Here is a 26,241-nt window from a genome sequence, read left to right on the forward strand (position 1 = left end):
CCTCCAGTAGAGTTCTATCCCTCTAGTAGAGTTCTATCCTCCAGTAGAGTTATATCCCTTCAGTAGAGTTCTATCCTCCAGTAGAGTTCTATCCTCCAGTAGAGTTCTATCCTCCAGTAGAGTTCTATCCTTCAGTAGAGTTCTATCCTCTAGTAGAGTTCTATCCTCTAGTAGAGTTCTATCCCTCCAGTAGAGTTCCATCCCTCCAGTAGAGTTCTATCCCTCCAGTAGAGTTCTATCCTCCAGTAGAGTTCTATCCTCCAGTAGAGTTCTATCCTCCAGTAGAGTTCTATCCTCCAGTAGAGTTCTATCATCCAGTAGAGTTCTATCCTCCAGTAGAGCTATATCCCTCCAGTAGAGTTCTATCCTCCAGTAGAGTTCTATCCCTCCAGTAGAGTTATATCCCTCCAGTAGAGTTATATCCCTCCAGTAGAGTTCTATCTCTCCAGTAGAGTTCTATCCCTCCAGTAGAGTTCTATCCTCCAGTAGAGTTCTATCCCTCCAGTAGAGTTCTATCCTCCAGTAGAGTTTTATCCCTCCAGTAGAGTTCTATCATCCAGTAGGGTTCTATCCCTCCAGTAGAGTTCTATCCTCCAGTAGAGTTCTATCCTCCAGTAGAGTTCTATAGAGTTCTATCCTCCAGTAGAGTTCTATCCCTCCAGTAGAGTTCTATCCTCCAGTAGAGTTCTATCCCTCTAGTAGAGTTCTATCCTCCAGTAGAGTTCTATCCCTTCAGTAGAGTTCTATCCTCCAGTAGAGTTCTATCCTCCAGTAGAGTTCTATCCCTCCAGTATAGTTCTATCCTCCAGTAGAGTTCTATCCTCCAGTAGAGTTCTATCCCTCCAGTAGAGTTCCATCCCTCCAGTAGAGTTCTATCCTCTAGTAGAGTTCTATCCTCCAGTAGAGTTCTATCCTCCAGTAGAGTTCTATCCTCCAGTAGAGTTCCATCCCTCCAGTAGAGTTCTATCCCTCCAGTAGAGTTCTATCCCTCCAGTAGAGTTCTATCCTCCAGTAGAGTTATATCCCTCCAGTAGAGTTCTATCCTCCAGTAGAGTTCTATCCTCCAGTAGAGTTATATCCTCCAGTAGAGTTCTATCCTCCAGTAGAGTTCTATCCTCTAGTAGAGTTCTATCCCTCCAGTAGAGTTCTATCCTCCAGTAGAGTTCTACTATCCTCCAGTAGAGTTCTACTATCCTCCAGTAGAGTTCTATCCTCGAGTAGAGTTCTATCCTCGAGTAGAGTTCTATCCCTCCAGTAGAGTTCTATCCTCCAGTAGAGTTCTATCCTCCAGTAGAGTTCTATAGAGTTCTATCCTCCAGTAGAGTTATATCCCTCCAGTAGAGTTCTATCCTCCAGTAGAGTTCTATCCCTCTAGTAGAGTTCTATCCTCCAGTAGAGTTCTATCCCTTCAGTAGAGTTCTATCCTCCAGTAGAGTTCTATCTCTCTAGTAGAGTTCTATCCTCCAGTAGAGTTCTATCCTCCAGTAGAGTTCTATCCCCCAGTAGAGTTCTATCCTCCAGTAGAGTTATATCCTCCAGTAGAGTTCTATCCCTCCAGTAGAGTTCTATCCTCCCGTAGAGTTCTATCCCTCCAGTAGAGTTCTATCCCTCTAGTAGAGTTCCATCCCTCGAGTAGAGTTCCATCCCTCCAGTAGAGTTCTATCATCCAGTAGAGTTCTATCCTCCAGTAGAGTTCTATCCCTCCAGTAGAGTTCTATCCTCCAGTAGAGTTCTATCCCTCCAGTAGAGTTCTATCCTCCAGTAGAGTTCTATCCCTCTAGTAGAGTTCTATCCTCCAGTAGAGTTATATCCCTTCAGTAGAGTTCTATCCTCCAGTAGAGTTCTATCCTCCAGTAGAGTTCTATCCTCCAGTAGAGTTCTATCCTCCAGTAGAGTTCTATCCTCCAGTAGAGTTCTATCCTCCAGTAGAGTTCTATCCTCCAGTAGAGTTCTATCATCCAGTAGAGTTCTATCCTCCAGTAGAGCTATATCCCTCCAGTAGAGTTCTATCCTCCAGTAGAGTTCTATCCCTCCAGTAGAGTTATATCCCTCCAGTAGAGTTATATCCCTCCAGTAGAGTTCTATCTCTCCAGTAGAGTTCTATCCCTCCAGTAGAGTTCTATCCTCCAGTAGAGTTATATCCCTCCAGTAGAGTTCTATCCTCCAGTAGAGTTTTATCCCTCCAGTAGAGTTCTATCATCCAGTAGGGTTCTATCCCTCCAGTAGAGTTCTATCCTCCAGTAGAGTTCTATCCTCCAGTAGAGTTCTATAGAGTTCTATCCTCCAGTAGAGTTCTATCCCTCCAGTAGAGTTCTATCCTCCAGTAGAGTTCTATCCCTCTAGTAGAGTTCTATCCTCCAGTAGAGTTCTATCCCTTCAGTAGAGTTCTATCCTCCAGTAGAGTTATATCTCTCTAGTAGAGTTCTATCCTCCAGTAGAGTTCTATCCTCCAGTAGAGTTCTATCCCCCAGTAGAGTTCTATCCTCCAGTAGAGTTATATCCTCCAGTAGAGTTCTATCCCTCCAGTAGAGTTCTATCCTCCCGTAGAGTTCTATCCCTCCAGTAGAGTTCTATCCCTCTAGTAGAGTTCCATCCCTCCAGTAGAGTTCCATCCCTCCAGTAGAGTTCTATCATCCAGTAGAGTTCTATCCTCCAGTAGAGTTCTATCCCTCCAGTAGAGTTCTATCCTCCAGTAGAGTTCTATCCCTCCAGTAGAGTTCTATCCTCCAGTAGAGTTCTATCCCTCTAGTAGAGTTCTATCCTCCAGTAGAGTTATATCCCTTCAGTAGAGTTCTATCCTCCAGTAGAGTTCTATCCTCCAGTAGAGTTCTATCCTCCAGTAGAGTTCTATCCTCCAGTAGAGTTCTATCCTTCAGTAGAGTTCTATCCTCTAGTAGAGTTCTATCCTCTAGTAGAGTTCTATCCCTCCAGTAGAGTTCCATCCCTCCAGTAGAGTTCTATCCCTCCAGTAGAGTTCTATCCTCCAGTAGAGTTCTATCCTCCAGTAGAGTTATATCCTCCAGTAGAGTTCTATCATCCAGTAGAGTTCTATCCTCCAGTAGAGCTATATCCCTCCAGTAGAGTTCTATCCTCCAGTAGAGTTCTATCCCTCCAGTAGAGTTATATCCCTCCAGTAGAGATATATCCCTCCAGTAGAGTTCTATCTCTCCAGTAGAGTTCTATCCCTCCAGTAGAGTTCTATCCTCCAGTAGAGTTCTATCCCTCCAGTAGAGTTCTATCCTCCAGTAGAGTTCTATCCTCCAGTAGAGTTTTATCCCTCCAGTAGAGTTCTATCATCCAGTAGGGTTCTATCCCTCCAGTAGAGTTCTATCGTCCAGTAGAGTTCTATCGTCCAGTAGAGTTCTATCCTCCAGTAGAGTTCTATCATCCAGTAGAGTTCTATCCTCCAGTAGAGTTCTATCCTCCAGTAGAGTTCTATCCCTCCAGTAGAGTTCTATCCTCCAGTAGAGTTCTATCCCTCTAGTAGAGTTCTATCCTCCAGTAGAGTTCTATCCCTTCAGTAGAGTTCTATCCTCCAGTAGAGTTATATCTCTCTAGTAGAGTTCTATCCTCCAGTAGAGTTCTATCCTCCAGTAGAGTTCTATCCCCCAGTAGAGTTCTATCCTCCAGTAGAGTTATATCCTCCAGTAGAGTTCTATCCCTCCAGTAGAGTTCTATCCTCCCGTAGAGTTCTATCCCTCCAGTAGAGTTCTATCCCTCTAGTAGAGTTCCATCCCTCCAGTAGAGTTCCATCCCTCCAGTAGAGTTCTATCATCCAGTAGAGTTCTATCCTCCAGTAGAGTTCTATCCCTCCAGTAGAGTTCTATCCTCCAGTAGAGTTCTATCCCTCCAGTAGAGTTCTATCCTCCAGTAGAGTTCTATCCCTCTAGTAGAGTTCTATCCTCCAGTAGAGTTATATCCCTTCAGTAGAGTTCTATCCTCCAGTAGAGTTCTATCCTCCAGTAGAGTTCTATCCTCCAGTAGAGTTCTATCCTCCAGTAGAGTTCTATCCTTCAGTAGAGTTCTATCCTCTAGTAGAGTTCTATCCTCTAGTAGAGTTCTATCCCTCCAGTAGAGTTCCATCCCTCCAGTAGAGTTCTATCCCTCCAGTAGAGTTCTATCCTCCAGTAGAGTTCTATCCTCCAGTAGAGTTATATCCTCCAGTAGAGTTCTATCATCCAGTAGAGTTCTATCCTCCAGTAGAGCTATATCCCTCCAGTAGAGTTCTATCCTCCAGTAGAGTTCTATCCCTCCAGTAGAGTTATATCCCTCCAGTAGAGATATATCCCTCCAGTAGAGTTCTATCTCTCCAGTAGAGTTCTATCCCTCCAGTAGAGTTCTATCCTCCAGTAGAGTTCTATCCCTCCAGTAGAGTTCTATCCTCCAGTAGAGTTCTATCCTCCAGTAGAGTTTTATCCCTCCAGTAGAGTTCTATCATCCAGTAGGGTTCTATCCCTCCAGTAGAGTTCTATCGTCCAGTAGAGTTCTATCGTCCAGTAGAGTTCTATCCTCCAGTAGAGTTCTATCATCCAGTAGAGTTCTATCCTCCAGTAGAGTTCTATCCTCCAGTAGAGTTCTATCCCTCCAGTAGAGTTCTATCCTCCAGTAGAGTTCTATCCCTCCAGTAGAGTTCTATCCTCCAGTAGAGTTATATCCTCCAGTAGAGTCCTATCCTGCATTAGAGTTATATCCCTCCAGTAGAGTTCTATCCTCCAGTAGAGTTATATCCTCCAGTAGAGTTATATCCTCCAGTAGAGTTCTATCCCTCCAGTAGAGTTATATCCTCCAGTAGAGTTCTATCCTCTAGTAGAGTTCTATCCCTCCAGTAGAGTTCCATCCCTCCAGTAGAGTTCTATCCTCCAGTAGAGTTCTATCCTCCAGTAGAGTTCTATCCCTCCAGTATAGTTCTATCCTCCAGTAGAGTTCTATCCTCCAGTAGAGTTCTATCCCTCCAGTAGAGTTCCATCCCTCCAGTAGAGTTCTATCCTCTAGTAGAGTTCTATCCTCCAGTAGAGTTCTATCCTCCAGTAGAGTTCTATCCTCCAGTAGAGTTCCATCCCTCCAGTATAGTTCTATCCTCCAGTAGAGTTCTATCCTCCAGTAGAGTTCTATCCCTCCAGTAGAGTTCCATCCCTCCAGTAGAGTTCTATCCTCTAGTAGAGTTCTATCCTCCAGTAGAGTTCTATCCTCCAGTAGAGTTCTATCCTCCAGTAGAGTTCTATCCTCCAGTAGAGTTTTATCCCTCCAGTAGAGTTCTATCATCCAGTAGGGTTCTATCCCTCCAGTAGAGTTCTATCCTCCAGTAGAGTTCTATCCTCCAGTAGAGTTCTATAGAGTTCTATCCTCCAGTAGAGTTATATCCCTCCAGTAGAGTTCTATCCTCCAGTAGAGTTCTATCCCTCTAGTAGAGTTCTATCCTCCAGTAGAGTTCTATCCCTTCAGTAGAGTTCTATCCTCCAGTAGAGTTATATCTCTCTAGTAGAGTTCTATCCTCCAGTAGAGTTCTATCCTCCAGTAGAGTTCTATCCCCCAGTAGAGTTCTATCCTCCAGTAGAGTTATATCCTCCAGTAGAGTTCTATCCCTCCAGTAGAGTTCTATCCTCCCGTAGAGTTCTATCCCTCCAGTAGAGTTCTATCCCTCTAGTAGAGTTCCATCCCTCCAGTAGAGTTCCATCCCTCCAGTAGAGTTCTATCATCCAGTAGAGTTCTATCCTCCAGTAGAGTTCTATCCCTCCAGTAGAGTTCTATCCTCCAGTAGAGTTCTATCCCTCCAGTAGAGTTCTATCCTCCAGTAGAGTTCTATCCCTCTAGTAGAGTTATATCCTCCAGTAGAGTTATATCCCTTCAGTAGAGTTCTATCCTCCAGTAGAGTTCTATCCTCCAGTAGAGTTCTATCCTCCAGTAGAGTTCTATCCTCCAGTAGAGTTCTATCCTTCAGTAGAGTTCTATCCTCTAGTAGAGTTCTATCCTCTAGTAGAGTTCTATCCCTCCAGTAGAGTTCCATCCCTCCAGTAGAGTTCTATCCCTCCAGTAGAGTTCTATCCTCCAGTAGAGTTCTATCCTCCAGTAGAGTTCTATCCTCCAGTAGAGTTCTATCCTCCAGTAGAGTTCTATCATCCAGTAGAGTTCTATCCTCCAGTAGAGCTATATCCCTCCAGTAGAGTTCTATCCTCCAGTAGAGTTCTATCCCTCCAGTAGAGTTATATCCCTCCAGTAGAGTTATATCCCTCCAGTAGAGTTCTATCTCTCCAGTAGAGTTCTATCCCTCCAGTAGAGTTCTATCCTCCAGTAGAGTTCTATCCCTCCAGTAGAGTTCTATCCTCCAGTAGAGTTCTATCCTCCAGTAGAGTTTTATCCCTCCAGTAGAGTTCTATCATCCAGTAGGGTTCTATCCCTCCAGTAGAGTTCTATCGTCCAGTAGAGTTCTATCCTCCAGTAGAGTTCTATCCTCCAGTAGAGTTCTATCATCCAGTAGAGTTCTATCCTCCAGTAGAGTTCTATCCTCCAGTAGAGTTCTATCCCTCCAGTAGAGTTCTATCCTCCAGTAGAGTTCTATCCCTCCAGTAGAGTTCTATCCTCCAGTAGAGTTATATCCTCCAGTAGAGTCCTATCCTGCATTAGAGTTATATCCCTCCAGTAGAGTTCTATCCTCCAGTAGAGTTATATCCTCCAGTAGAGTTATATCCTCCAGTAGAGTTCTATCCCTCCAGTAGAGTTATATCCTCCAGTAGAGTTCTATCCTCTAGTAGAGTTCTATCCCTCCAGTAGAGTTCCATCCCTCCAGTAGAGTTCTATCCTCCAGTAGAGTTCTATCCTCCAGTAGAGTTCTATCCCTCCAGTATAGTTCTATCCTCCAGTAGAGTTCTATCCTCCAGTAGAGTTCTATCCCTCCAGTAGAGTTCCATCCCTCCAGTAGAGTTCTATCCTCTAGTAGAGTTCTATCCTCCAGTAGAGTTCTATCCTCCAGTAGAGTTCTATCCTCCAGTAGAGTTCCATCCCTCCAGTATCCCTCCAGTAGAGTTCTATCCCTCCAGTAGAGTTCTATCCTCCAGTAGAGTTCTATCCCTCCAGTAGAGTTCTATCCTCCAGTAGAGTTCTATCCTCCAGTAGAGTTCTATCCTCCAGTATAGTTCTATCCTCTAGTAGAGTTCTATCCCTCCAGTAGAGTTCTATCCTCCAGTAGAGTTCTACTATCCTCCCGTAGAGTTCTATCCTACAGTAGAGTTCTATCCTCGAGTAGAGTTCTATCCTCGAGTAGAGTTCTATCCCTCCAGTAGAGTTCTATCCTCCAGTAGAGTTCTATCCTCCAGTAGAGTTCTATAGAGTTCTATCCTCCAGTAGAGTTATATCCTCCAGTAGAGTTCTATCCTGCAGTAGAGTTCTATCCCTCCAGTAGAGTTCTATCCTCCAGTAGAGTTATATCCTCCAGTAGAGTTATATCCTCCAGTAGAGTTCTATCCCTCCAGTAGAGTTATATCCTCCAGTAGAGTTCTATCCTCTAGTAGAGTTCTATCCCTCCAGTAGAGTTCCATCCCTCCAGTAGAGTTCTATCCTCCAGTAGAGTTCTATCCTCCAGTAGAGTTCTATCGTCCAGTAGAGTTATATCCCTCCAGTATAGTTCTATCCTCCAGTAGAGTTCTATCCTCCAGTAGAGTTCTATCCCTCCAGTAGAGTTCCATCCCTCCAGTAGAGTTCTATCCTCTAGTAGAGTTCTATCCTCCAGTAGAGTTCTATCCTCCAGTAGAGTTCTATCCTCCAGTAGAGTTCCATCCCTCCAGTAGAGTTCTATCCCTCCAGTAGAGTTCTATCCCTCCAGTAGAGTTCTATCCTCCAGTAGAGTTATATCCCTCCAGTAGAGTTCTATCCTCCAGTAGAGTTCTATCCTCCAGTAGAGTTCTATCCTCCAGTAGAGTTCTATCCTCTAGTAGAGTTCTATCACTCCAGTAGAGTTCTATCCTCCAGTAGAGTTCTACTATCCTCCAGTAGAGTTCTACTATCCTCCAGTAGAGTTCTATCCTCGAGTAGAGTTCTATCCTCGAGTAGAGTTCTATCCCTCCAGTAGAGTTCTATCCTCCAGTAGAGTTCTATCCTCCAGTAGAGTTCTATAGAGTTCTATCCTCCAGTAGAGTTCTATCCCTCCAGTAGAGTTCTATCCTCCAGTAGAGTTCTATCCCTCTAGTAGAGTTCTATCCTCCAGTAGAGTTCTATCCCTTCAGTAGAGTTCTATCATCCAGTAGAGTTATATCTCTCTAGTAGAGTTCTATCCTCCAGTAGAGTTCTATCCTCCAGTAGAGTTCTATCCCCCAGTAGAGTTCTATCCTCCAGTAGAGTTATATCCTCCAGTAGAGTTCTATCCCTCCAGTAGAGTTCTATCCTCCAGTAGAGTTATATCCCTCCAGTAGAGTTCTATCCCTCCAGTAGAGTTCTATCCTCCAGTAGAGTTATATCCCTCCAGTAGAGTTCTATCCTCTAGTAGAGTTCTATCCTCCAGTAGAGTTCTATCCTCTAGTAGAGTTCTATCCTCCAGTAGAGTTCTATCCCTCCAGTAGAGTTCTATCCCTCCAGTAGAGTTATATCCCTCCAGTAGAGTTATATCTCTCCAGTAGAGTTCTATCCTCCAGTAGAGTTATATCCTCCAGTAGAGTTCTATCCTGCAGTAGAGTTCTATCCCTCCAGTAGAGTTCTATCCTCCAGTAGAGTTATATCCTCCAGTAGAGTTATATCCTCCAGTAGAGTTCTATCCCTCCAGTAGAGTTATATCCTCCAGTAGAGTTCTATCCTCTAGTAGAGTTCTATCCCTCCAGTAGAGTTCCATCCCTCCAGTAGAGTTATATCCTCCAGTAGAGTTCTATCCTCCAGTAGAGTTCTATCCTCCAGTAGAGTTCTATCCCTCCAGTATAGTTCTATCCTCCAGTAGAGTTCTATCCTGGGGCGGCGTGGCTCAGGGGTAGAGCGGGTCGTCCAATGATCGAAGGGTTGGTGGTTCGAATCCCGCTCAAGCCCATGTCCATCCCACTGCCGTTGTGTCCTTGGGCAAGACACTTAACCTACTTGCCTCGTATGAATGTGTATGCATGTGAATGAATGTTGGTGGTGGTCGGAGGGGCCGTAGGCGATGATTATTCGCCACGCTTCCGTGAGTCTGCCTCAGGGCAGCTCTGGCTGCAATTGTAGTTTACCACCACCGGTATGACTGTGTATGAACGAATAATGGACTCTGTAAGCGCTCTGGGGTCTCTGGGGTGTCACGAAGAGCGCTATATAAATCCAATCCATTATTATTATTATTATTATCCTCCAGTAGAGTTCTATCCCTCCAGTAGAGTTCCATCCCTCCAGTAGAGTTCTATCCTCTAGTAGAGTTCTATCCTCCAGTAGAGTTCTATCCTCCAGTAGAGTTCTATCCTCCAGTAGAGTTCCATCCCTCCAGTAGAGTTCTATCCCTCCAGTAGAGTTCTATCCCTCCAGTAGAGTTCTATCCTCCATTAGAGTTATATCCCTCCAGTAGAGTTCTATCCTCCAGTAGAGTTCTATCCTCCAGTAGAGTTCTATCCTCTAGTAGAGTTATATCCCTCCAGTAGAGTTCTATCCTCCAGTAGAGTTCTACTATCCTCCAGTAGAGTTCTACTATCCTCCAGTAGAGTTCTATCCTCGAGTAGAGTTCTATCCTCGAGTAGAGTTCTATCCCTCCAGTAGAGTTCTATCCTCCAGTAGAGTTCTATCCTCCAGTAGAGTTCTATAGAGTTCTATCCTCCAGTAGAGTTCTATCCCTCCAGTAGAGTTTTATCCTCCAGTAGAGTTCTATCCCTCTAGTAGAGTTCTATCCTCCAGTAGAGTTCTATCCCTTCAGTAGAGTTCTATCCTCCAGTAGAGTTATATCTCTCTAGTAGAGTTCTATCCTCCAGTAGAGTTCTATCCTCCAGTAGAGTTCTATCCCCCAGTAGAGTTCTATCCTCCAGTAGAGTTATATCCTCCAGTAGAGTTATATCCCTCCAGTAGAGTTCTATCCTCCAGTAGAGTTATATCCCTCCAGTAGAGTTATATCCCTCTAGTAGAGTTCCATCCCTCCAGTAGAGTTCCATCCCTCCAGTAGAGTTCTATCATCCAGTAGAGTTCTATCCTCCAGTAGAGTTCTATCCCTCCAGTAGAGTTCTATCCTCCAGTAGAGTTCTATCCCTCCAGTAGAGTTCTATCCTCCAGTAGAGTTATATCCCTCTAGTAGAGTTCTATCCTCCAGTAGAGTTATATCCCTTCAGTAGAGTTCTATCCTCCAGTAGAGTTCTATCCTCCAGTAGAGTTCTATCCTCCAGTAGAGTTCTATCCTCCAGTAGAGTTATATCCTTCAGTAGAGTTCTATCCTCTAGTAGAGTTATATCCTCTAGTAGAGTTCTATCCCTCCAGTAGAGTTCCATCCCTCCAGTAGAGTTCTATCCCTCCAGTAGAGTTCTATCCTCCAGTAGAGTTCTATCCTCCAGTAGAGTTCTATCCTCCAGTAGAGTTCTATCATCCAGTAGAGTTCTATCCTCCAGTAGAGTTCTATCCTCCAGTAGAGCTATATCCCTCCAGTAGAGTTCTATCCTCCAGTAGAGTTCTATCCCTCCAGTAGAGTTATATCCCTCCAGTAGAGTTCTATCCTCCAGTAGAGTTCTATCTCTCCAGTAGAGTTCTATCCTCCAGTAGAGTTATATCCCTCCAGTAGAGTTCTATCCTCCAGTAGAGTTCTATCCTCCAGTAGAGTTTTATCCCTCCAGTAGAGTTCTATCATCCAGTAGAGTTCTATCCCTCCAGTAGAGTTCTATCGTCCAGTAGAGTTCTATCCTCCAGTAGAGTTCTATCCTCCAGTAGAGTTCTATCATCCAGTAGAGTTCTATCCTCCAGTAGAGTTCTATCCTCCAGTAGAGTTCTATCCCTCCAGTAGAGTTCTATCCTCCAGTAGAGTTCTATCCCTCCAGTAGAGTTCTATCCTCCAGTAGAGTTCTATCCTCCAGTAGAGTTCTATCCTGCAGTAGAGTTATATCCCTCCAGTAGAGTTCTATCCTCCAGTAGAGTTATATCCTCCAGTAGAGTTATATCCTCCAGTAGAGTTATATCCCTCCAGTAGAGTTATATCCTCCAGTAGAGTTCTATCCTCTAGTAGAGTTCTATCCCTCCAGTAGAGTTCCATCCCTCCAGTAGAGTTATATCCTCCAGTAGAGTTATATCCTTCAGTAGAGTTCTATCCTCTAGTAGAGTTATATCCTCTAGTAGAGTTCTATCCCTCCAGTAGAGTTCCATCCCTCCAGTAGAGTTCTATCCCTCCAGTAGAGTTCTATCCTCCAGTAGAGTTCTATCCCTCCAGTAGAGTTATATCCTCCAGTAGAGTTCTTTCTCTCCAGTAGAGTTCTATCCTACAGTAGAGTTCTATCCTCCAGTAGAGTTATATCCTCCAGTAGAGTTATATCCTCCAGTAGAGTTCTATCCTCCAGTAGAGTTATATCCCTCCAGTAGAGTTCTATCCTCCAGTAGAGTTCTATCTCTCCAGTAGAGTTCTATCCTCCAGTAGAGTTCTATCCTCCAGTAGAGTTCTATCCTCCTATCCTCCAGTAGAGTTCTATCCTCCAGTAGAGTTCTATCCTCCAGTAGAGTTCTATCTCTCCAAGTTCTATCCTCCAGTAGAGTTCTATCCTCTAGTAGATTTATATCCTCCAGTAGAGTTCTATCCTCCAGTAGAGTTATATCTCTCTAGTAGAGTTCTATCCTCCAGTAGAGTTATATCCTCCAGTAGAGTTCTATCTCTCCTCTAGTCCTCCAGTAGAGTTCTATCCCTCCAGTAGAGTTCTATCCTCCAGTAGAGTTCTATCCTCCAGTAGAGTTATATCCTCCAGTAGAGTTCTATCATCCAGTAGAGTTCTATCCCTCCAGTAGAGTTCTATCCCTCCAGTAGAGTTCTATCCTCCAGTAGAGTTCTATCATCCAGTAGAGTTCTATCCTTCCAGTAGAGTTATATCCTCCAGTAGAGTTCTATCATCCAGTAGAGTTCTATCCTCCAGTAGAGTTCTATCATCCAGTAGAGTTCTATCCTCCAGTAGAGTTCTATCCTCCAGTAGAGTTCTATCATCCAGTAGAGTTCTATCATCCAGTAGAGTTCTATCCCTCCAGTAGAGTTCTATCCTCCAGTAGAGTTCTATCATCCAGTAGAGTTCTATCATCCAGTAGAGTTCTATCATCCAGTAGAGTTATATCCCTCCAGTAGAGTTCTATCATCCAGTAGAGTTCTATCCCTCTAGTAGAGTTCCATCCCTCCAGTAGAGTTCTATCATCCAGTAGAGTTCTATCCTCCAGTAGAGTTCTATCCTCCAGTAGAGTTCTATAATCCAGTAGAGTTATATCCTCCAGTAGAGTTATATCCTCTAGTAGAGTTCTATCCTCTAGTAGAGTTATATCCTCTAGTAGAGTTATATCCCTCCAGTAGAGTTCCATTCCTCCAGTAGAGTTCTATCCCTCCAGTAGAGTTCTATCCTCCAGTAGAGTTCCATCCCTCCAGTAGAGTTCTATCCTCCAGTAGAGTTCTATCCTCCAGTAGACTATCCTCCAGTAGAGTTCTATCCTCCAGTAGAGTTCTATCATCCAGTAGAGTTCTATCCTCCAGTAGAGTTATATCCTCCAGTAGAGTTCTATCCTCCAGTAGAGTTCTATCATCCAGTAGAGTTCTATCCCTCTAGTAGAGTTCCATCCCTCCAGTAGAGTTCTATCCTCCAGTAGAGTTCTATCCTCCAGTAGAGAAACTATGCCAAGGCTGGTGGCTCATTGCCTGACACCTTACTAAGACACTTCATTTTGGTTTTTATTTATATTTGTCAGTCTATTCTTCCAATCTGTCATTTCCTATTCACTAATATAGAGAACCGCATGACCATATACAAGATTAAACTGAATCCATATCCATATTAAATAAATATTTGTCCTTAATTCATACCAACTGGGAATATATATGTAACTTAATGCATTTACTGATTGGACTATTTCATTGTCATTACAAGTGATCTGTGTTTACTGTATATACGTCAGTGTAACCGGAAATCATCCCAATCTGGTTGGGATTTTCTCGAGTTGTGTCAACCGCCAATCCAACGTTAAAATGTCTAAAACGTAGTTGTTACATCGTGTTAGATATCGGGGTCCAGCTCGTTGATTGTCTCTGCGTTGTGAAACAAAAGATTAGTCTCTCACTCTGTTCTCTCTCTCTCTCTCTACGCTGCTCGAGATTCTGACCATAAAGTCTCTCACTCTGTTCTCTCTCTCTCTCCGCTGCGACAAGGAACTGGCACCGATGAAACGAAGACACACTCCTTTTCTGTGGATTCGTTATATTAAGGAATGCAGGCCATCCTTGGTCTCTAGGGCTCCGCTTTATCAATGTTCAGACGCTGCAGGTCCTGGTTGCCCTGGGCAACCTGACCCCTGCCCTACAAAGAAGGCCCCTAGCCAGAGCTTCATACTACAGACACCAATCTAAAGGATGTCCTGACTTAATTAACTAATATCACAGAGAAAATCTGCACAGTTCTTCAATGGAACCTGCTCGTCACCCTCTGTTGTTGTGTGTCCCGCGCGGCAGGATGTGACGACACACGGTGGAGAGCTCAGCGGCCCTGGGTCGGTCTTGGACGACACCATCACCTGGACAAAAGGAGAGCTGCTTGGCAGAGGAGCCTATGGGACGGTGAGATGATGGTGCCTTCCAGGCGCGTCGGAAACAATCTGAAACAATATTGTAAAAAAAACTACTCAAGCACGTACATGAATGACTCAACAAGTGGGAATTATGAGTGGACGATGTAGATTTTTCTGTGATACCTGAGGTGAGAGTAGGGGGCCATGCTGATACACACACAAGTCATAGAGATCGTTATTACTGCCTCAAAAACATAATCCCTGCTAAATGAATTCAGCTTGACAGACTGCCGCCTGACGGCTTCTCTCTCGCTCTCTCTTTGTCTCGATGACTTTTAATTTGGGGCAGCGGTGGCCTAAAGGTTAGAGAAGCAGGGTTGTGACCCAGAAGGTCACCGGTTCAATCCCCCGGACCGGCAGTAAAAATCTGGGTTGAAGTGCCCTTGAGCGAGGCACTTAAACCCCCAAACTGCTCTGGTGGAGCTGCTCAGTGGTCAACAGTGTCAGACTGTGGTTGTACTGGGCAGCTCCTAGTGGTCAACAGTGTCAGACTGTGGTTGTACTGGGCAGCTCCTAGTGGTCAACAGTGTCAGACTGGTTGTACTGGGCAGCTCCTAGTGGTCAACAGTGTCAGACTGTGGTTGTACTGGGCAGCTCCTAGTGGTCAACAGTGTCAGACTGTGGTTGTACTGGGCAGCTCCTAGTGGTCAACAGTGTCAGACTGTGGTTGTACTGGGCAGCTCCTAGTGGTTAACAGTGTCAGACTGTGGTTGTACTGGGCAGCTCCTAGTGGTCAACAGTGTCAGACTGTGGTTGTACTGGGCAGCTCCTAGTGGTTAACAGTGTCAGACTGTGGTTGTACTGGGCAGCTCCTAGTGGTTAACAGTGTCAGACTGTGGTTGTACTGGGCAGCTCCTAGTGGTCAACAGTGTCAGACTGTGGTTGTACTGGGCGGCTCCTAGTGGTCAACAGTGTCAGACTGTGGTTGTACTGGGCAGCTCCTAGTGGTCAACAGTGTCAGACTGTGGTTGTACTGGGCAGCTCCTAGTGGTCAACAGTGTCAGACTGTGGTTGTACTGGGCAGCTCCTAGTGGTCAACAGTGTCAGACTGTGGTTGTACTGGGCAGCTCCTAGTGGTCAACAGTGTCAGACTGTGGTTGTACTGGGCAGCTCCTAGTGGTTAACAGTGTCAGACTGTGGTTGTACTGGGCAGCTCCTAGTGGTTAACAGTGTCAGACTGTGGTTGTACTGGGCAGCTCCTAGTGGTCAACAGTGTCAGACTGTGGTTGTACTGGGCGGCTCCTAGTGGTCAACAGTGTCAGACTGTGGTTGTACTGGGCGGCTCCTAGTGGTCAACAGTGTCAGACTGTGGTTGTACTGGGCAGCTCCTAGTGGTCAACAGTGTCAGACTGTGGTTGTACTGGGCGGCTCCTAGTGGTCAACAGTGTCAGACTGTGGTTGTACTGGGCGGCTCCTAGTGGTCAACAGTGTCAGACTGTGGTTGTACTGGGCAGCTCCTAGTGGTCAACAGTGTCAGACTGTAGTTGTACTGGGCAGCTCCTAGTGGTCAACAGTGTCAGACTGTGGTTGTACTGGGCAGCTCCTAGTGGTCAACAGTGTCAGACTGGTTGTACTGGGCAGCTCCTAGTGGTCAACAGTGTCAGACTGGTTGTACTGGGCAGCTCCTAGTGGTCAACAGTATCAGACTGATTGTACTGGGCAGCTCCTAGTGGTCAACAGTCTCAGACTGTGGTTGTACTGGGCAGCTCCTAGTGGTCAACAGTGTCAGACTGTGGTTGTACTGGGCGGCTCCTAGTGGTCAACAGTGTCAGACTGTGGTTGTACTGGGCAGCTCCTAGTGGTCAACAGTGTCAAACTGTGGTTGTACTGGGCTTCTCCCAGGTACAACCACATCTAATTTCTCTTGGAAATCTCAATTAGGGATGTTCGATATTGGCATTTTTTTGTATTTTATTTTTTTATTCTTTTTTAAAACAAACATATAAACAAACATGACAACACACGATAAGATATACAAGCATTAATTGTCAGGGCACATCCAATGAGATCACATTTTGGTTAGTTGTTTTATATAAGATATACCCATAATACCTGTTATCTAAAAAAAAAACCCTACATACATATGCTCAGCTCGAACCCCCCCCTCCCGGACCCCACCTTGAGAAGTACCTCCACTATCCCTCGCACCTAACCAGACACTACCATTATAAGCTAGCTTTTATTCTCTCCACCACTTCTAACCACATTGACATTTTGGATTCATTGAGACCCAGAATTCTTGCTGTAGATATTTCATGGTAAATTACATCGAGATATGTAAGAAACCAAACTTTACGGCACATTTTTTCCGGTTGAAACCAGTGTGATGCGATCAGCTTTTTGGCTACTGTGATACCCGATAAAACCAATCTCTTTAGCTGTGGATTCACTGCAAACTCAAAAACATCATTCAACAGCAATACCGAGGGGTGTACAGGTATATTCCAAGATACGAGTTTTGATATTTGTTGGGTCACATCTTTCCAGAATGCCTTAACTGGTGAGCAGTCCCAATACATGTGCATAAATGTCCCTTCGTCCCCATTTGTACATTGGGTGCATTTGGAATCTTGTTTGAGCCCCATTCGGCACAGTCTTATAGGAGTCAAGTATGTCCTTTGGCATTTTTACCGATATCCGATATACCGATATTGCCCAACTCTTAATTTCCGATACCGATATCAATTGATACCAAAAAACTGAATAATTTCAGGTAATTAACATTACATATCTCTTGTCGTGGAATTAACACAACATTATGCTTACTTTTTACAATAAATGAAGTAAGAATTTGTTCTTACTTGCTTGCCTGGGTAAATAAAGGTTAAATACATAAAAAATAATTAAAAGAAAATATTTAACCGATACCGATAATTCCTGATAATACATTTTAATGCCAATATCGGCCGATAATATCGGACATCTCTAGTTTTAACCCGCCCCTCCCTCCAGGTATACTGTGGTCTGACCAGCCAGGGTCAGCTGATCGCGGTGAAGCAGGTGAGCCTCCACACGTCGGACCGCGAGGTGGCGGACAGGGAGTACGGCCGTCTGCAGGACGAGGTGGAGCTGCTGAAGACCCTCCAGCACGGCAACATCGTGGGCTTCCTGGGGACCTCGCTCCGCCGCCACGTGGTCAGCATCTTCATGGAGTACGTCCCAGGAGGGTCCATCGCCAGCATCCTGCACAGGTGAACTCATTGACTGCCCCGCTGTTTTCCCAAGTTTACTCCCTGGCGCCAGCGTTTCAGACCGTTTTGACGATGTTTGTAGACCCATATTATATTATAGCTATGGAGACATACTATGGCTCATTTGAAAGGCTTATCTTTCTACTCCAACAGGGAAAAAAACATATTTATTTCTACATACATCCGTTCCTGCGCAATCCCAGGCTAAAGAGTGGCCATTTCCCCAAAATCCCTGCTCATTTTATAGGAAGAGAGATATCGTGTCTTTTGTGAAGCATGCACGGTTTGTGCTTGTTGCTCGTCTGACACTTATACATTTCCAGGTCAAAGGGCTCATGTTGATACATATTAGTGTTCTATTCACAAAACCACCATGGGTAGTCTTACCTGTGTCGTATATTCTATACAATACCTAAGGTTATTTACAGCACAATAAGGTTGCCACCCGGAAGGAGGAAAAGGAGAGTGATAGAAACATGGTCCTGACTTAGTCAGATGAGAAATAACTTGTGTAGCCAGACAAAAGAGGAACTTATGGTCCAAACTGATTTATTTGCCAATACATTTACATTTACATTTAGTCATTTAGCTGACGCTTTTATCCAAAGCGACTTACAAGTTCTGTACGACAAGCCATCAGGGCCAAAGGTGGATAAGGCATCAGTTACATACAGGAATTATTCATCATAATACATGCTTTGTACAAAAGGGTTGATGAGGTTTATATAGTCAAATAGCCCAGACACATGTGGCTCTTCACATCAAGACAGTTCTGCACATAAATAGTAGTCATGTTATGTATGAAACGAGAATGTACTAAGCCATACACATGGGCACAACCTGGTCTAAGGTAGGAATCTGTACATGTTATTCTAACCAACAAGAATGAGTCCATGATTCTACTCACATGCATAACAGCACATTCTCTGGTGGATGGATGGAGGCTCAGCCTGACCCCCTGGGGATGGGTCGGTGGGCTGGCCTCCTCTCTCTCTCCTCTACATTCTTATTTATACTCTGATTTCCCCCAATAGTAGCACATTATTCTAATAATACGTTGGTCCAATCAGCTTTCTTAATTCTATATATGGAGTTCTCCTCAGATAATCTTCTGGGGGAGGCGGTCCGCCCCCCCTGATTTCCTCTGTGGGGGCTAGCTGGCCCCCCCCCTCCTCGATCTCCTTGCCGGTGTCTTCCTTCAGTGAACAGAGGGGAGGTCTGATGAATCAGACCTTTTAACATTCCCTTTATATGGTTTGTGTAATGAATCTATGGCCTATTTAGCATCAACCCAGTACAGTCATTGCTTTCTAGGTTAATACCAATCAGTCCACAAGAGCCAGCACCAAACCCTATTTACCAAACTGGCACTTTGTATTACTCTATGATTTAAAGGAAATAGCTTTATTACTTCCAGTTTTTGACATTCCTAAAATGGTATTCAAATCTTCTTTGTAAGTTACCTTCTAATTTGATTACTATAATCTTGTTATTATTCCAATATTGTTTTTCATTCTAAACTAATATAATGTAATTATATTTTCTGTGACCTCTAATCTCGGTTAGACCAGCTGTCCCTCTGCCAGTAAAATGAGTCACCGTTTTCTGTGGGGTGTGACTTATTTACATAGTCTTGGTTGTCCCCTGAGGGCTTTTATGACCTGCAACTGTTCTCTAATCCAGTCTTACCCTGAGAGGGGGTTGGTTTGGAATGTCTATCTAACACCAATAATATCACTTTTGGCTAAGCCCTGCTTTTACATTATGGATTCTCTAATTATTCACACATATTAGTTATGAAATTCAATGTCAATATTACCAGACCTGCCTCTCGACTTGGCATCGACTCCGGCTCATCTGGGTCTGACTCGGTAATCCCGCTGTCTGTGTCGCTATCGCTGAACATTTCAGTGAAATATTCGGGCTCTGAGCGTGCTCTTGCGACTACTGCGGCGCGGTGAGACGCTCTGAACAGATACCGTTACATCCCCGGCCGGTTGCTATTTTTTTGATTTACCAGAAATGCGGACTCCAACGTAGTCTGGTGAAAACGCACCTTCTGGATAGTCTTCACCTTGTTTTTCATCTTCATGATAATCTCCAATCGTTCGCTCCACACCGATCACTATTGCCACCTCTCTCACAAACAGTTTGAGTTCATGGGGGACAGGACCAACTGGCCCAGATGTACTCAAAAGGTAGGCGACATTGCCACCTATCAAGATTCGATCGTCATTTATTTCAGTCCCATGGGTTACCACCAAGGTGTGCGAGAGTGTCTAGTATCGTAAGAAAAAAACAAAACATAGGGGGGTTGTAACAGCTGAAATATAAGATATCAGGGGGTTGTAACAACTGAAATATAAGTTGTTTAAACAGCCCAGGGAACTCTTGAGCTGAAAACGTATCCCCCAAAACTACATACTGCACGTTTAAATGTCTAAAATGTTTAAGTCGTCGTCCCCCATGTCAAATTGCCTATGTCCTACCATGTGTGTGACTGGCTACGCCTGAATTTAGCTTCAAGTACAACCCACATGCCGTCCCTTAGATTTGGTCCTTTGCCTGAGCGGGTGCTGGCCCTGTACACCCGTCAGATCCTGCAGGGGGTGGCGTACCTCCACCTGAACAGAGTGATCCACCGCGACCTGAAGGGGAACAACACCATGCTGATGCCCACCGGCGTGGTGAAGCTCATCGACTTCGGCTGTGCCCGGCGCCTCAGCTACCTGAGCCACACCGACAGCCACAGCGGAGACCTGCTCAAGTCCGTCCACGGAACGCCTTACTGGATGGCGCCTGAAGTAAGATATGGACCTAGGTATGGCGGCTCGACGCATGGCGCCGTTTATTATTCTATGCATGGCGCCGATAATTTTACGGCGATAATTGTACAAACGGGTGGGTAATTGAGGCATAAATGTGGCCCTTTCGGCTTTCCATACCTAGGTGCCGTTTGGTGGTGAAGACAAAGTTAACCAGTGTTCAATCAGAAAGGTCTCTGTTGCCGAGTAGTTTACACATACAAGGAATTTGATTTGGTAATTTTTTGGCGCGACATTAACAGACAGACAATTACGGTAGAATCAAATAAAATGGAATATAAACTAAATTAAAATAGAAGCACAATAGAATAGAATAGAATTACAAAATAAAATAGGACAGGGCTGTACAATTGTGCATGATGTGGTCAAGAATATACACTAATTAGAATAGAAATAACAATACAGTGGGATGGAATATTCAGCAGGGCTGTGCAATTGAGCAGTAATGTGAAAAAGTTATGAACAGTGAAGTATCAACATCTTGCACCATCATCTTCTTGCCTCACAAGTGATTGTATGAACCGTTTGATGGAAACCATGGCTCGTGTGACGTTCCATACCCAAAAGGGTTGCTTTGAAGTAGGGCAATGAGCACCATAACGCATATTTTAGTAGGATTACTTATTTTAGATCTGTTCGGGTGTTCAAATTCACGATGAACTAGAGTTACTAGATGGATGAAATTAATCAGAACTCCCTTCTTGGGCTGAAATGGATTTGGGTAGATAGGTGCTTAGCTACTTTTAAAGGGGCACACCAATGTTATGGGAAATGCGCTTACCGTCTTCTCCAAAGTCAGACAAGAAGATAGATAGAAATTCCTCTGTGCGTTCAGTAGAAAGCTATCCGGCTGCAATCTTTAATGTGAAGCGGATACGGACAAAAACAAAAGGGGCAACAGACAGACAGTGTCTCAGGAGGTAGTGCGGTCATCTGGTAATCTGACACTTAACCCCTAACTGCTGCCAATGAGCAGGTTGGCACCTTGCATGGTTGCCTCCGCCGTCGGTGAGTGAACGTGAATGGGTAAATGTGAAACATAAATTGTGAAGCGCTTTGGATAAAAGAGCTATATGAATACTGTAACTGAGGGGTACAATTCCCTGACTGTATTGAGAGTATGGTATTATTAAACCACTACTTAGTTATGTACTTTAATTACTGGCCATACAGTACATGAATATATCTGGTGAACACCCACACAAGAATACGGCAATGACACATAAAGTTCTAGTTAGAGGGATTTATTATTATTAGAGCAGCAACGGTAGGTTACAGATTGAGAATTATACTTGCGCTTGTAAGGCGAAGAACACTTAAAGTAGGTCAAGAGCGTAAGTCCATGAGAATAGTAAGATGGGTATAACTGACGCCACCTGTAGCATAGCAATTACATAAGGCACACTAGTAGTCAGCTGGAGACACTGGGGGGTTCCCTCCGGTTGTAAGCCGGCAGGGTAGAGGAATGTTCGGGTGCAAAGTCTGGGTCAACGAAGAATAAAGAAGCTCCAGCTACGGGAGTCGGTACATGTAATTCCTTGATCGGCAGACAAAGCAACAGCTATAATCCAGTATGCTCGACAGCATGGATGAAAGCTAGCCAGCCTCTGGTCCTAGAGGCGGGCTCGAGGGTGCTCCTCACAGGGGTAGATCCCACACGATAGTGGGGTAGACGGTTCTCTGCTCCAGCAGTCACGGTACCAAAGCAATATAATCCAACCAGAAAATGGTTCTGCATTCGCCGGTGTAGATTCTCCTGTGCACTATCCTTCACATTAAACTAGGTTGAACTTGACGTTACTTCACTAAACTCTGACACTTTTACTATCCGATTCGCACATATTCTAAGTGCTCTATTTAGACGCAAGGTTGCTCACTTCACTTGGTCGTTGACTCGTGGTGAAGGCTTTACTAGGAATGAACGAACGATGAACTGAATGAACTCCTGCTGTTTCCACCAGCGCCGTATTTATACGTAAGGTGAATTATCTAGTGCCAACCTCAGTTCTGTCTCGTATTACTGCGCAGACCTGGACATGTTGAGACATGCCTTGGCGTTGCCTTTGAACTTGCCATTGGGGGTATGGTCGTTGGCGCCTAGGGGTCGCTGTCCAATAGGAGAGCGAATATTATGGTCTGGTTTGTACCCAGGTAAAGGGATATTCTGTGTATATATACAAAGAATATACAAGGGATATCAAACGATATACAAATATTATACAAGGGATCTCAAGCAGTAAATATATATATTCGGTTTAATCTGACCCTTTGTAACAGCCGCCTCCTAATTAGTCCGCACCTAATTAGATAAAGCAAAGACAGATTAATCGTCTTGTCAACTACTCAATGTCTGTTGTGGGGAGTAGGGCAATCTACAAAGTCAGTAGGTCATGATCGTCATCAAGGGAGTCAGGGAGCCCTGGCATCTCTATCAGCCTCGCCACGGGTCGGGTGTGGCGGTGAGGCAGGTCGGCCCTCCTGGGTATACTGGGCTGTGCTTGGCTGTGTCTCCACATCCTCCGTCTGTTCCTCTTGTTTGGTCTGTACCCCGTCTGAGGAGGGGCCGGTTCCGGCCGCCCAATCAAGAAGTCGGTTGGGGTGCTGGGTTCGAGGTCAGCTACGTCGCTTGGAGCGCAGCTGAGGGGGGTGGAGTTCGGAACTCCCTCTTCTTGTGCCCACGGTTCTCTCACAGGCCTCTCGTCTAATGTCAATAGCCTCTCAACGGGCTGTACGGGAGAGTGGCCGGTGTCGCTCACCTTTGTGTGCAGGCAGCGTGTAGACGTGGGTTGACTGTCAAGTCCGTAGAGGGGGCCCTGGAGCGTCCACCCCAGTCGGGTCTGAACCGCGACTGGGCATCCTTTGGGTCCGATGTGGGCCGCCTCAATTGGGAGAATGAGGTCCGCGTGGTCGGAGCCTATAAGCAGGGTCGGTGTGGCGCCGTCGATAAGCGGTATAGGTAGTCTGCGTAGGTGCTCGTACTTCGCCATCAGCTGTGGGATGGGGTAGGTGTACTGTGACAGGCCTATGTCGTGGCTGGTGAAGACGTTGGTGATGCTATACTGCTTCTCGGGCTGGTCCACCGCTGCTATCTTGAAGGAGACATTTTCACCCTTTATGGTCTTCTGGTCTCTTCTTATGGTACGGATTGTCATTGTTCCTTTGGCACCCCGCAGACCCAGCCGGGCTGCGGCGGATGCGAGGAGGAGAGTCTTTTCTGACCCATCGTCAAGGACGGCGTAAGTGTCCATGACCTTGTCCTCGTAGCTTAATATCACTCGGACCACTTTCAAGAGCACTCGGGAGCTTCCGCTGCTGGCGGGGTCGATATACATGACGTTTACTCTGGTGCTACTTGGGGGTGCGAGTTTCTTCCTGTTGCTGTCATGCAAGACATCCAAGTGGGCGCCGTCACACCTGCTGCATTTCTTCTTTAAGCGGCACTCGGCTGCCATATGGCTGCGCGCACAGCGGTAACAGCGGCGGTTGGCTTTGATCCACTGACTCACCTCGTCAGCGGTCATCTTCTTGAAAGTGTCACATTGAGACAGCCAATGTTCTTTCTCGCAGTACTGGCATACAATCTTCCACTTCTCTTTCGTCGAGGGAGTGTTGTGGTTCTTGTGCCGCGGTACTGATTCGGCTTGGTGCATAACGGTCACCAACCGGCGGTTATCATTGGATCTCCGAGGTCCATCTCTTGGGCTTGGTCCACTCCGCACGAACGTATCCAGTCGTAGGCTGCTGACTTCTCTCGCGAGGAAGTCGGCCAGGTCTAGGAGGGATGGCTCGGGACCATCGGGATCACGGTGGTCTCTCTGCCGCCTAAAGCGCTCTTGGCGGGCTGGAGGGAGCTTCTCTAATATTCGTTCTACATTAGAGTTAGCATATAGTTTGTGTCTCCCTTTTTCCTTTTGGGACCCCAGCATCCCTACCAGGGATTGTACCTTGATAGAGAGGTCATCCAATGATCGATTGTCTGTGGCTGGGGGGAGACGGTCAATATTCCTTATTTCTTGTATCACGTAGTCCCATATGCGTCCATAACGCTGGTCGAGGGCTACTAGAGCCGCGGAGTATGGGGTGCTTGAGTTGGAATATGCCAGCGCTATATTATGCGCTCTGGGCACCTTGAGATGCTTGAGGAGGATGGCATATTTGTACGACTCATCAGGGACGTCGGACATCATAGTCTCCAAGCACATCCGTAATTCCGTGTACTGTGCTCTGTCCTCGCGCGTAAAGTCTGGGAACGTCGGTGTGCCAAGGTACGATGCCATGGATGGCTGGCACATTGGTGAGCGTTGGGGAAGAGGCCTCCTGGGCGAGTCTCCCCGTACGTGTTGTCGTGGGTTGGTACTTGGTGGGTACCAGGGGCCGGGTACCCAGGTGCTGTTCCTCGGTGCTGACTGTACGTCAAACTCACCCGTGAGTTGGGTCGGGGGTTTGTAGTGCAGTGACTCGGGTCTGACGTCGGGGCTGTACTGGGCCTCCTGGTCCAGAGTACGTTGCTGCTGGTCGGCTTGACATTCCTCCTCTTCCTCTTCCTCTGCTAGGTCCTGGAGTCTTCTAGTCAGTCTCTCGGCTACGTAGGCCGGTTCTTCCCGGTGGCTGGGTCTCGTATGGACCGGTCGGGGAGGGGGGTCGGAGACGTAGACAGGATCCTCTTGTTGGCCGGGTCCCGGGTCGCTTCGTCGGGTAGGGGAATGTGCCCTAGACCCTTGTCGTGATGATCTACGGGAGCTCCGTGCGGAGCGAGGGGGTGTCGCCATGGCAATCAATTGTTCTATCATCTGCGCCTGCAGCCGGTCGCGCTCTGCTTCGCGCTGGGCATGGGCGGCGTCGCGCTCTGCATTGGCGGCGTCGCGCTGTGCTTCGCGCTGGGTATTGGCGGTGTCGCGCTGTGCATTGGCGGCGTCGCGCTGTGCATTGGCGCTGGCATGGGCGGCGTCGCGCTGTGCATTGGCGGCGGCGCGCTGTGCATCGGCGCTGGCATGGGCGGCGTCGCGCTGTGCATTGGCGGCGGCGCGCTGTGCATCGGCGCGGCCTCTTTCAATGTTCTCTTCCGTCTGAAGGCGTCTGATCTCCAGTCTTATGCGGTCGTCTTCACTCCTTTGTTGCGCCTGGAAGCGCTCTCGCTCGGTTGCAGCGTGTTCGCGTTCACTAAGGGCTTGCGCTTGGAGTTGCGCGTGAAGGCGCTCTCGTTGGTCTGCAGATTGTTCGCGCTCGCTCGTCTGTTGAGCCTGGAGGCGCTCTCTTTCCATGGTAGAGTGTTCGCGCTCACTAAGCGTCTGTGCTTGAAGTCGATCGCGTTCACCCTGAAGTCGATCGCGTTCGGTGGAGGCTGCCAGGGTGGCGATGAATGCCTGCGCCAGCATCTGGTCCGCCTCGCTGGGGGATGACACTGACGGAGGTGATCGGCTTCTGACAGTGCTCGTTGGAGATCTGTTCTCTGGGCGCGCCTCGAGATCCATCTCCTGGGCGCGCTTCTCTTCTCTTGGTTGTGTGTCGGGTTCCCCTCCCCGGAGCGCTTTCTTTATCCTGGAGCTCTCCGGGGACTCTCCCGGTGACGTTGTCTGGAGGTATAGTCTGGTCATGTCCCACCTGGTCCCCCCCGTGAGCTGAGTCAGTTTGGTCTGAATCCACTGGGGTCTCTACTGGTCGGGTCGCCTGGTCGGTAGGATTTGACATGCTTTGACTATCCGCTTTATCCGCATTTAACGTCTGTTTAAAGCTAGGTATTAGACTGACAGCGTAGTCCTCTAGATAGGGAGGTGGCTGACGTCTGCGCTGCGGGCGTTCTAGCTTGGGAGAGCCGCTTGGGGAGTGTTCACCGCTGGCCATGGTTAATATCAATATTATATTAGATATTACACTGATACCCTCCGGCTCGAAGGACCAATTGTAACTGAGGGGTACAATTCCCTGACTGTATTGAGAGTATGGTATTATTAAACCACTACTTAGTTATGTACTTTAATTACTGGCCATACAGTACATGAATATATCTGGTGAACACCCACACAAGAATACGGCAATGACACATAAAGTTATAGTTAGAGGGATTTATTATTATTAGAGCAGCAACGGTAGGTTACAGATTGAGAATTATACTTGCGCTTGTAAGGCGAAGAACACTTAAAGTAGGTCAAGAGCGTAAGTCCATGAGAATAGTAAGATGGGTATAACTGACGCCACCTGTAGCATAGCAATTACATAAGGCACACTAGTAGTCAGCTGGAGACACTGGGGGGTTCCCTCCGGTTGTAAACCGGCAGGGTAGAGGAATGTTCGGGTGCAAAGTCTGGGTCAACGAAGAATAAAGAAGCTCCAGCTACGGGAGTCGGTACATGTAATTCCTTGATCGGCAGACAAAGCAACAGCTATAATCCAGTATGCTCGACAGCATGGATGAAAGCTAGCCAGCCTCTGGTCCTAGAGGCGGGCTCGAGGGTGCTCCTCACAGGGGTAGATCCCACACGATAGTGGGGTAGACGGTTCTCTGCTCCAGCAGT

The 26,241-nt window shown here is 46.3% G+C and overlaps 1 protein-coding gene across 2 annotated transcripts in view; it reads left to right on the forward strand.

The window, feature by feature from the left end:
* map3k19 (mitogen-activated protein kinase kinase kinase 19) overlaps nucleotides 1-26,241 on the forward strand; it is a 92,817-nt gene that overhangs the window by 50,377 nt on the left and 16,199 nt on the right. For both annotated transcript variants that reach the window (XM_084314616.1, XM_084314617.1), the window contains exons 5-7: nucleotides 13,598-13,702; nucleotides 16,666-16,904; nucleotides 19,456-19,708. In XM_084314616.1, the coding sequence (XP_084170742.1) occupies nucleotides 13,598-13,702; nucleotides 16,666-16,904; nucleotides 19,456-19,708 (597 nt within the window). The remainder of the gene's footprint in view (nucleotides 1-13,597; nucleotides 13,703-16,665; nucleotides 16,905-19,455; nucleotides 19,709-26,241) is intronic.

Source organism: Notolepis coatsorum (assembly GCF_963971535.1).
Source record: "Notolepis coatsorum genome assembly, chromosome: 5".
In the NCBI taxonomy this organism is placed as follows: domain Eukaryota; kingdom Metazoa; phylum Chordata; class Actinopteri; order Aulopiformes; family Paralepididae; genus Notolepis; species Notolepis coatsorum.